Source organism: Barbatula barbatula (assembly GCF_947034865.1).
Source record: "Barbatula barbatula genome assembly, chromosome: 23".
NCBI lineage: Eukaryota > Metazoa > Chordata > Actinopteri > Cypriniformes > Nemacheilidae > Barbatula > Barbatula barbatula.
Window position 1 is genome coordinate 8,454,274 of NC_136786.1, and position 12,176 is coordinate 8,466,449.

General features: G+C 37.4%; 2 protein-coding genes across 7 annotated transcripts in view; both read left to right on the forward strand.

Moving 5' to 3' along the window:
* col15a1a (collagen, type XV, alpha 1a) overlaps positions 1 to 3,338 on the forward strand; it is a 55,247-nt gene extending 51,909 nt beyond the window's left edge. For all 6 annotated transcript variants that reach the window (XM_079447272.1, XM_079447276.1, XM_079447274.1 and 3 more), the window contains one exon: positions 2,512 to 3,338. In XM_079447272.1, the coding sequence (XP_079303398.1) occupies positions 2,512 to 2,770 (259 nt within the window). In that variant the 3' untranslated portion in view covers positions 2,771 to 3,338. The remainder of the gene's footprint in view (positions 1 to 2,511) is intronic.
* Positions 3,339 to 8,010: 4,672 nt separating this feature from the next.
* The window catches only part of reck (reversion-inducing-cysteine-rich protein with kazal motifs), a 51,242-nt gene continuing 47,076 nt past the window's right edge, over positions 8,011 to 12,176 (forward strand). The window contains exon 1 of the mRNA XM_079487672.1: positions 8,011 to 8,262. Within this exon, the coding sequence (XP_079343798.1) occupies positions 8,193 to 8,262 (70 nt within the window). The 5' untranslated portion in view covers positions 8,011 to 8,192. The remainder of the gene's footprint in view (positions 8,263 to 12,176) is intronic.

Consider the following 12,176-nt stretch of genomic DNA (forward strand, 5'->3'; position numbering starts at 1 on the left):
TGCCGTTATCATTACTGTTTCTGGTCTTCTCCATATTTGCGAACAGTCCTCATAGAGTCTCAAATGCATTGCCAAGGCCTGTCGTGTGACCGCCTCCTCCGTAAAGCGAACAAACAGCCTGACGCTCCCAAACGGAGGATGGCCCGACCGCAATCCAGACGACAGCGGCCACGCTCCTCATTTATTTTTACATTTCTTTCTCTGTTTATGTATTTTTAATTCTGGGCGGTAAATATAGCCTGTTGTACGATACACCAGATGAGGCAGCCACGGCAGAGCAGCAATTGTGGTTAGCGAGGAGCTTTTTTAGGGGTTGTTTCTGAAAGGAGACTCCAGGAGAGGTATGAATGGATGTAGCAGAAAGAGAAAATTCAGACCTGTCAACATCAAGTGTGTCATAAAGACTGTGTTTGGGGTTTCATATGCAGGGCATACCTCAGTTCTCGTGCTAAGAGTGCTGTCTGCTTTAGACGGATGTCTCGAGCGCTTTACCCAAACTTATTATTACGTATTAAAAACACCACCCTTCAATATTTAACTACTGTTATTAAGGTTCGTCTGAGGGATTTAGAAGTGAAGTCTTGTTGTTCACTGGATTTCCGCTGCTAAATTCCAAATGCTACAATGATTAATGAATTTCAATAAAGCCATTCAATTGTGTTTCCTCTTTGGGAAGTCCAGATGTGGTCTTTTGCTGATGCTGTCTAGTTTGGCACAATAACTAGACTCGTATTGAGTAAGATAGATACAAAGCAATCTATAAAAAGCTTTTTTTAATCAAATAATACTAAAATATTCATAAAACTGTAGTTAAAGGTCCAGTCAGTAATATGGAATTGCAACCAACCGCTCCCTTTCGAAACACTATGGCGGCTGACAGATCATGGCGAATTACATGCTAGGGGTGTATGTAGATAGAAATTGCTCATTCTAAGAGCAAAAAACACAATGCTTCATTGTATAAGCTCTTTAAACAAATCTGAAGGCATAGCTATGTATATTATATTGCATTTTTATCAATAGATCCTCCCAAACATTACACACTGGACCTTGGGAAGTCACAAATGATACGTGCAAAGTATATGAAGAGTTGTTCCAACAAGACTCATTGCATCAAATCATGTTTTTATTTGATATTGCTTTTGAGGAAAAAGTAACAGGAATCACACCAATGTCTCCATTTCCCCGCATTCACACTGCACGCGTAAAGCAGTGCATAAGCAGCACATATTTACTTCGGCCTGCATGTTAACAAATGCGTGCTTTCACACCGAGAGCAGGAGCAGCGCGTCAGCATCAAGCAGGAGCGTCGCGTGAGCAGCATTGAAGCGAAGGTTTCGGCACCGAGTCTATTTTTGCTCAGTTAAAGTGAAAGCACACTTTTGATGGACAAAACAAAGTGTTTTTCACAATGAAAGGGTTCACAATGCACAGAATAAGCAGGAGTATGTTTAAAAACACATTAAGAGATGATGTTCCCATTCATTTGTTTGTAATTATTCAGTTTGGGTGAATTCGGTTATACGGTGTATAAAATCATGTCAGTAAATTAGCCATGAGATGAGATGCTCACTCGTGCAGTCTGAACAAAGTTTTAGACTTTTGTAAGTATAGTTATTAAATATTTATTGTTTTTTGTAGATGTATTTATATTTTGAATTAGTTTTTAATTTTATTTTTTTAGTTTACATGTTGATTTTTGTTCATTTTAGCTTTTTGTTATTTGTTTTGGTCATTTTATTATACATTAATTAATTGATTAGGTCATATTTTTAGTGCCTCAACTTAAATGTATTTTCTAAAGCAATATTTCGAATGTATTTTTAGTTTGGTTTTTTTCAAATAATATTTAAGCCGATATTTTATTTCAATTAACAAAATGTTTTTATATTTTTTGTTTTAGTAAATTGTAATAAACTTTCGTAGAAGACACAATTTGACTTTAGAATTGACAAGGCTGCAATCACAATTCAGTAATATTAATACTTTTAATTATTATTTATTGTAATTTAAATATTTATATGAATCAAATCCATATTATTCTCCAATTTTCCCAAATTCAGATTGTTTTACACAATCTACATTCATTTTACACCTCAATACTCTTCATGTTTTTAATTCTTATTATTTAATTATTATCTAAATCTAAATTGATACCAAATTGATGAAAACACAAATGAAAACTATCAAATGAGCTATGAAAGAGCAACCTCTCTAGGTTTGAGTAACTGGGAATAGACAATGTGTGCGGATTACACAGAAATACAAAAATACTTAGTTGTTCCAAATAGCAGACATGCACGAACATAGCTTTCTTAGGACCATTTGTTTGACTATTCGTTCAGACAACCCACCGACTAGTCTACAAGATATTTAATTTATAGTTTTTCACATTCCTGGTTCCAGTGCTCAGAACATTTTACGGCTTCTTCTGCATGTTTGTAGCCATAACGGTTTGATGTCAGGTCATCGATTATGGCAACACTGATGTGTGTGTATTTGCCTTTGCAGGCCTCAGAAGGCTGTATGGCACGGCTCTTCAGAGAAAGGCAAGCGGCTGGATGCTTTGAACTGTGAGTCCTGGAGAGCAGGTGACATGGCCATCACCGGTCAAGCGTCCTTCCTCTACAACGGCTTACTTAACCAAAAAACCCGCAGCTGCTCCAACCAGTTCATCGTTCTGTGCATCGAAACCAGCAACGACCACAAAACTATAGAAGAGCTTGAGAACGCACAGAATCGCCACAGAAGATGGTATTCCAGATATTGAGATCACAGGCCTCCAGCAAAGCAAACCGGAGGATGTACATTTGTTGGGACCGAAATGACAGAACTTGAGCAAGCCCAAAAGCCACGTGACCAACAGATCTCAGGATTTGGGCGCATTAAACCTTTTAATACAACCAAAGCCATCTTTGTAGAATGTAAAGTGGACCCAAGTCATTTTGATGCACTGTACTTTTCTTATATTGTGTTTTTACGGTGTTGATTTTTCCAAAACACGTTAATTATTTGTTTGTTATTCTGTTGGTATTTAATTTCATTTCAGTGTTTTATTTATACAGTGACATCGCACATCATTGAAACATGTCTGATGAGTAAGGATAAATGTGTAATTTATGGTTCCGGCTGTTCAAATGAGTTTCAAATGCAATTTCTTCACTGTTTTTGGTAAGCGGCTTTTAGTTAGATCCGACCAATCAAACTTTTACTGATAATTTGTCATTCAAACTACAGTTAAGACAGCCAAAACAGACCATCACGTCACCCTTTTCTATCAATTTATTTAAATAAGAAGTTTTAAATAGTCTGTTGAATAAAACTTTTTTCCAGATTTGTGTTCAGTGTTAGTTTATACTGTAGCATTGCTACTGATCATATGTTATGCCACTGCATCACACACCATACTTCATATAACTTGAGACTGAAATAAAACTTTAAATTGCTGTTTAAAGCAGATACAATAGCTCCATTCCCAGTCCTGTTTACTACCCATGATATTCTAATGCTGATAATCTTCCAATTTTGCAATTTGTTTGCTAAGATTCTGACAGAATGAACTGTGGGCTGCACCGATATGTCAATTTTGGCCGGTATCGATAACCGATATTCTTTTTTACATAAGAAGCCGATTACCGATATATTGGCCGATATACCATATCTAGATATTTACATTTACATTTAGTCATTTAGCAGATGCTTTTATCCAAAGCGACTTACAGATGAGGAATATCAAATTTCCTGAGACTGAAACATAAGCAAATAGTGGACAGCTGCTTTTATTTGAAAACATTGACTACATGAAACAAGGTAACTGTTAGTTCTCTTTTTCCCCCTGAAAATCATGTACCAAGCCTTCTTAACACTAGTTGAAGATTCTTTAACCTTCAAACTTTTTGGTATATATTATTTTTAATAAACAAATTATAGATGTACGTTCAGAGCAACCCAGAGAAATGTCTCAATAGCCACAAGTCTTACAGGTCTCAGGACAGACAGCATTCGGACAGCAGTCTGATTCAAACAAAATGCCTTTGTTCCTATAATTTTCACGTTCATAAATACTGTATCTACACACTGTACCTACATTTTCAATGTTTTGCTAATAGCAGTAAATGAATGATCACGACCGAAAGATAGTATTGTACAGTATTTTAACTGTGAGCAGCTTGCAGCTGAAGAAGTTTAACCAGAGGAAATGATTTATGATTTATCAGCTATAAAATATCAGCCAAAATTTTATCATCCAATATGTTGTCTGATACAGATAACATTAATAATGACCATTTATCGGCTGATACCAATATGGTCGATAATTTATTGTGCACCCCTACATATAACCCAATTATATGTGGTTATAAATTGTCATAAGCGGTAAACCTTGTTACATTACATGAGCATTGCGTTAACAATGCGGGCTCGATCCCAGGGGATTGCAGATACCTAAGTAAAATGTATAGGATAATGCAATGTAAGTCTCTTTGGATTAAAGCGTCAAATGAAATGAAATGAATGACATTAATAGACACTGTCATTTTACCCTGTTATAAACTCACTGATGTTCTTACATGGAACACAGAGATGCCAGAGGGAACTTTTTAAATGGTGGGCAGTGGCCATTGAGTTGGCATGAGCTTTGGTTGTTTTTGAGGGCACTCTGGTGATGTTTGCCACCCTCAGACCGGCATCGCCACAGTGTTATGTCACCCACCAACACACATCATTCATCCATAATGTCAATGGAATGTTGTGAGAAAATATAACGTAAAAAGCGAGCATTTACAGAAGCTAGAAGCACAATATGATTTTGTATGAATATGTACTGTGAACTGGTTTGATATGAGAGTAGCCATCTGCTCGATGTAGGTTTAACTGTAAATCAGTGATTCTCAACTCTGGCCAACGAGATCTATTTTCATGACGATTTTAGCCCTAAAACACACCTGAACAAGCTTATAAAAGTCTTCAGGAATAGACACGCTGTTTGTTTGTATGTGTTGTTGCAAATTGAAACATTGTTGCATTGGTCAAACTAACGGCTGGATCTGTTCTGCACATGTGGCTGAGCCAGTGTTGGTACAGTAGTATATCCCTAAAACAAAGTTATGATTTGCAAGATCCAAAGGTTTAAAATCAGTTACATTATGTAAACATAATTCATAAAACAGTAACATGATAAAAAATATGAAAACTGTATTTTAAGTTAAAAAAATGTAAGAAAACTATAACTTTTACAATTTACAATTTTCAATCAAAATTAGATTAGAATATGACTTAAGAATTTTTTTTTTAGTTATTCTACATTATTATACAAATAATTATCAACGACATCAATAATAACAAGTTGTTGATATTATTATGTTATAAAAACCTTTTTACACGGATTTTATTCTGGTTCTTTTTGCTCCCGATCCACCCATAATTTGTATAATCAAATTTTTATATGAAATATGCTCCACAGCACCCGAATACATACAGTAAATGCATCTTTTTGAACTACAATTTGATATGACATTTAGGCCACTGTATGGAGCTGATGATCAAACAACACTGTATATCATTGCTAACTTTGCCCAGCAGGAGGCCTGTTTGTGATGGGTCACTTTCCCTGCAAGCATTTTGACATTTGAGGTTACAGTATATAGACCCAGCTGTATGTTCATTAGTACAGCGCTCTTTCATTTAGAAACTCAGGATTAGGGAGTTTAGGCTCATTAGGGAAATAAAGCATACGGTTGACTTTCATGTGCTGTTCGTGCGGCTAAATATAGCAGCAGATTCATATGGTAGCCCTGTATCCATTCAGGGTGAGCGACTGTGCATGTGTAAACCACATTGTAGAATTAGCGTCGTTTCCAGACGGTCCCTTGCCCCTTTCATGCTAAATCTTGCATACTGCCACAACAAAGCCCAACGCTGAATCGCGAGTAGTAATTAAAGCACAACGGAGCATTTTCAGATGATGTAGGAGGGACCACATGGTGCAGGTTATAAAGTATCCCGATAAATAAGACTTGCGTACAAAGTAATGTAAGTCTCCAATTTTCTTCCAGTTTAAGTTCGGTGTGGAACACCTACTGTAATTACCTCAAGATATATCGGTCACGTCCGGATTCAAATAGGGTGCCATTACCTTGCTAAACACTTATTTAGATGAAGTGGGCTGCGGAGAAGTGCAAAATAATCACCCTGAATATAACGTGTTGCACCCTAAGTAGTGTACTCTGTAGGAATGCAATGCAAATCTCGATTGCAGCTTAAATGAAGTTGAACCGTGCACGGTAGAGGTAATGTTGCCGGGGTCCGAGCCTTTGATAGTCCAAAGATCTCAGCATATCTCTGCATATTTATCCCTTGTGTTTTATTTTTTAGGCTCAGCTTGTGACAAATCAGTGCTGATTGTGATAAGGTCAGAGATCATATTTTTACCCTCCAGTCTTCATCAACCATGCAGTTGGAAAAGCACAGTGGACATCTGTGTTCTGATATAATGGCTCACATAATGGCCTAAGGAGCAGGATATCATGGGTCAAAGGGTTGAAGTGTCATGAGAATCACATACAGATGTCACAAGTCCTCTTTTATACAGTACCTGGATTGATTTCTAGTCAGGATGGGTTTGTTGAATTGCATGTTTAGCTGTTATTTTGTTGTTTGATTTTGCGTGTGTCGAACAGTTGGGCATTGACCAAATGCCTGGTATTCAACTGAACATAATAGGCTGTCTCATCTGCTTAATAGACAAGAACAGCCGTAGTGGGTTCTTGTCATAGCCCCGGGCCTTATATTCTGTACTGAACATTACTTGCTTTGTTTTTGTGTACCGCTGGCTCTTATAGAGGCATTACTAAATTGTAAGTTTTTCTTTGGAATAAGAGAAAATTGGACCTCATTTCGTCCTCTGTGCATGTATTGTTGTTGTTTTTATTTGGCCCGTATGTATTGGTCGTCTTCAGCAATGGAACTGCATATATTACAATGACTTAAATGAGACGTTATTTCATACCGTCAGTTTGAGAACGTCATTGTATAATGCTCACTTATGAATTACATTGTAAACTAATCAAACGATGTTGCATAAATGCACAGTACAAAAGCTCTATTGTGTGTCGGTATTATCCCACACTGCCCTTGAAATTACAGGAAGGCATAACAAATTTTAACGGGTGTTGTATTATAATATCGTTATTATTATAAATAATTGTATTATAACAAATAATGATGAATGATGCTACTATTTTAAATATGGTACAAGCATGGACTTTTTTTGTAAAGGAGGCAAAAAGGATTATGTTTATTTGTAATAATGCACAGCACATATGTGACCCCGGGCAACAAAAGCAGATTTATGGATCATTTTTCGAAATTTTGATTTTTACATAATCTGAAAGCTGAAAACATTATGCTTTCTATTTATGTATGTTTTTTTAGGATAGGAGAGACACACCATCAAAACTCTGGAATCTGAAGGAGCAAAAAAAATCTAAATATTAAGAAACTGCTTCGGAAATTGTTAATAAGAGGCACAGGAGCTGGCAATCCACACACAAAAATATCGTTTTTATATAGGTAGTGTAGGACATTTACAAAATATCTTCATAACATGATCCTTACTCAATATCCAAATGATTTTTGGTATAAAAGACAAATCGATCATTTAGACCCACACAATGTATTTTTGGATTTGACTAAAAACGTTCCCGTGCATCTTCAGTTTTGCGATCCAGGGTCCCATATTGTGCTTGAGCTACTTTTCCAGGGCACTTGTGAGAACTCGAATATATATATATATACGTGTAAATTTGTTAGATGATTTCCCTAGTAACGTCTTCACAACTTTACGCGCTTTATCGAAAGATCTCGAATGAGCGCAAATAAGAAACGCATCATCTTTAAAAGTTTTCCAAACCGTTTTCCTCATGTGGCCGCCCCTGACCCCACCCCTCGAGCACATAACGGTATAAGTGAGGTGATTTCTCATGGCTCCGTTAAGCCAGCCCTCCTCCATCCAGACATCTATCCGACCATCCGCACATGCTCAGAGCTCCAGCTCCGCGTCTCTTCCGTGCGGCCTGTGCGTGCGGACCCGCCGCAGAAACACTCGTGCGCTCCCGTGAGGAGAGATGATGGTCTCATGGAGCTCGTGTGTCGTTTGCGTTTGACTCCACCATGCACTTTAGGATTTCAATAAGATGTTTGTGTGTTTCGAGATAATCATTTTGCTTCTTTCGTGCAACTTCTGCGCCTTCGTTTATACTCAGGGTAAGTCCTCTTTTACTTCTCATTTTGCGCTTCTAGCTGGTTTCTTGTCAGTTTTACGCGGCGAAAGGAAGCGCTTTTTATCGTGCTATTTGCGCAGATGATAGCCAATAGTGATGCAAAATAACAGCAAGTTTGGACTTGTTGCTTCCGCACCGTTATATTCTCAAATCAGCGCTTTTTAATATTGCCTAGCGGCAGTTTATTGAATTGTATGGTGTTTATGATTGGTCATAAATAACAGAGAAACGATCAAATGTATCTATTGTTGTATTAAAACCCCAAATCGCATCGGTTTGTCCAAGATATACGCGCGCGCGAATAAGATCGGACTGTACCGTTATATTCCCTTAGCTAACTTCCCACAGTAGCTTAAATGCATCATTCCATCAACCATATATTATAAAAGCTCGTTTGTAGATAATAGTTTCAAATGTAATGTTTATGAAACATAGATTTTCTGTTTTATCTGACAGAAATTAATTTGAGTCGTCACTCATGTCCCGTTTACAGGATAGTGACATCCTGTCACGAAAAGTAAAATAACTCGAATTATTGTCCATTTTAAATCTTTGAGGAGATATAGTTTATACACATATAAATAAAAAATACTATTGGACAGCCGTGTGAATGTATTGCATACTTTGTGTACTGTAACAGGCTTGCTAACGTTGTTAAATGCTACTTTAAAGTGTTAGCATAGCAGCAACAACAACAACAACAACAACAACAAAAACGTTTGTTATTGTTAAAACGTGTAAACATTTGTTTGTTCTTCTTGTTTACCCTTGCCATTTGTTTCGTGGTGTGAAAATCGTAATGGGTCTCTCTTTTCCCATTTAATATTGCATAAATTGGTCTGCCTTTTTCTGGAAAGAGTAATGTTATATACAAAATGAGGTCGAAAATAGCATTTGAATCCTATTTGAATCTGTTGTATTTACGTTTAGTATAAATTATAAGTCAAGATCCTTTCATGTGCCAGCGGTGTTAAGTCAAGCTGACATCTGGATGCCAAAGTCCTTTGAAGTTTATGTGTGAAGTGTGTGTTTGCGGACATGTGCTCAGGATCTCCAGTAAATAACTGATGTGAGGCATCTGACACAGATTGAAAGCATTAGGCTACTTTTGCTTTTAGATAGATAAAGTGACCGTGCAAGAACTGGGTGTTAACCTTCTAACCCTTATTTACTTATAGAGTGTCTGACTTTCTCTTCTTTGTGAGAGCCGCTCTCAAAACTTGTGTTGCCTCTGAAAGTTGCCTTGAGATAATCACGGCTCTCAGATCAAGCGGTATCTCACGTTGTACCTATTTGAAGCTCTTTTTTTTCCACGCAAACATCTGCAACCAATTTAGGCCCTTTAAGTATGGCTCCGGACAAGAGCAGGAAAATAGAGGTGGCAGCCCTCGCCTAAAATCCCAACCATGTCCTCTTTGCAGCAGGAATAAATCTGCACATGAAACCCACAGCTTAAACCATTTTCAGGTCATTGTTTTGTGGCTACAATGCATTAAAATGTTCAGGTTGGACATTTCTATGCTTGTTCTGTAATGTAGTTTACACTACAAAGCTTCTACTAAATCATGGACGTCTGTCTGTTTATAGCTTTTACATATCTAACATAACAGATGAATTTGAGGACTCCATGTTTGTTTTTCGATCTTGTAGCGTAATTAAATGTTTAATCTTTCTTCTGAAGCAATTCCATCCAACCATCACCTCTTACCTGAACACATGCGAACAATTACGTCTCATTTACTCATTTCGTCTTTTTTCACAACGCTAGATCTGTATGAACTGGACTCTATGTCTAAGACTGTTTGATGTCTTGTTTTTGGATTTGAGGAGCCAATGGGGTAGCTGAGGTCTGCGTTTCAGAGTCAGATGTTATTGGTTGTGTCTGTTGAGAAAGATCCACATGCTTTCATTTTGATTGCAATGTAGATACATATATCTGCTGTACATATGTACAGTCGGTCCCACAACTGGACGCATTTTTTACGCCTGTCAGTGATTTCAACCCATCTGGCACTTTCATGTCATAATGATTTTGCAGATCATATTTTGACTTTATGTGCCAAGGAGTTAGATGGTTCCATTATGAAATATTAGAATAAATGTAAACATAAATATGAAAATAATCTATAGTCTATGTTCCCCTCTTAGTTTTTTATGCATCTTGAAAGAATCTTTCCTTCATTCAGTGAAGCCAATAAGGGACGGCGTCTTGGATTGTTTTTCTTTGTGGGCTTTTTAGGGCTGTGCGATTAATTGAAAATTAATCATAATTGTCAATTTTGGCCTTCATTAATTACAAAATTTAAATGATCGATGCAAACAATTATTCTGCCGCATTCCATTTTGCAAGGATCCTCTCTTTTCTTGTAGTATAAATCCACAGCGCACACCTTTCCTTTACAGTGCTTCAGCAGTGCTATTTCTTTACTTTTAGTTTTACTTTTAGTTTAAAAGCCAGGGTTTTTTCTATGTTGTTTTAAAGGTTAATAAGTAATTGTGTTAAATAATCGGGATCTCAATATTGGCCAAAATGATCGCGGTTATGATTTGTGTCATAATCGAGCAGCCCTAGTGCTTTGCAATTACAACACGATATTAACATTTTTTTCCCTGTTTATTTCTATTGCCGCCTCCAGTTTCGGAGAGCGTTGTTTACTACAACATTCACTTAGCATTACTCACCACAGTTTTGTGAGTAAAACAGATTGGAATCGCTTCCATGTCTTAGTACTGACTTGCATATTGCGTTTATATGGCACAGGCTTTGTACTAATATCCTTAAATGTTCCTTTTCGAACATATCACCCAGTTGGTTGTCCATTCCAATAGAAGCCACATGCTTCAATGAACCATAAAGCGGTTAATCTTCAACATTACGTGTGCATATCTTAAGGTCTTCATTTGAGCTAAATGTTTTACACAGTCATATCCTTATTGGTCGATTTAAAATGACCACAAAGTGGAATTTCATCTCAGAGGAACACATATTGAGACATCACATTCTGATCCACTGGGAAAATCCATGCTACTTTGCTAATGTCAAATGCCTTAATTATTAATGCACAGGAAATGACCTTTGAACCCCTGGCGTTATATTACTATCTCCCCCATGAAGGCCTTGCCTGCCACGGAGGAATGCAGGAGCCGTAGAAAAACCATTCAACATTGTATGTGTCTACAATCACTTACATTCTAAAGACAGGGCCAAGGGTGATGCCTTCTTTAACAGGCGCAAGGAAGCAAAAGTGCTATTGAAACATATCTTGTAACACCCTCCCTTCAACGCAAAGACAAGACGATTGCCCTTAGCCTCTCGCCGTGAAAGGAAACAGGCTTTGGAGCAGGAAGCGAACTGGCAGATAGTACAAGTGGCCTCGAAATTCCACAGTTTACCAGCAAAGCAAGGTTCGCGTGGGCTTTTCATTTAAGGGTGTGTCAAAGAGTGAGTACCCCTTTTGCTTGTCTATGACTAAAAGCCAAACTCGTATTTTATATGATGGAAAGTGGGAATCGTATTTTGACACTTGGCGGATTTAGGACAAACTGTGACCAGACTCTTCTGGCTAGAAACAAAAGGTGGTCAGCGAGTGGAAGGACACCCTGTCATTACGACTTGGCGCTTGTTCCAGACGGACCTCCTCTGCGATGACACTTTGGCAGTAGAAAGCAATCTAAATAGTGATGTAAAATTTTCAAGGTGAGGTAGCCAATTTTATCATAACAACCAATGCAGCGAGCGCAAATGCTGTGATGGATTTTAATAACGCCCCTTGAATGCGATTGCAGCATTTGGTGAGTCAAGATGAATGCGATGAAATTATCATTGCGTAATTCAGTATAAACTCATAATATTTGTTCGGAATTAAATGATGTTTTAAGGAAAGAATCACACATTGC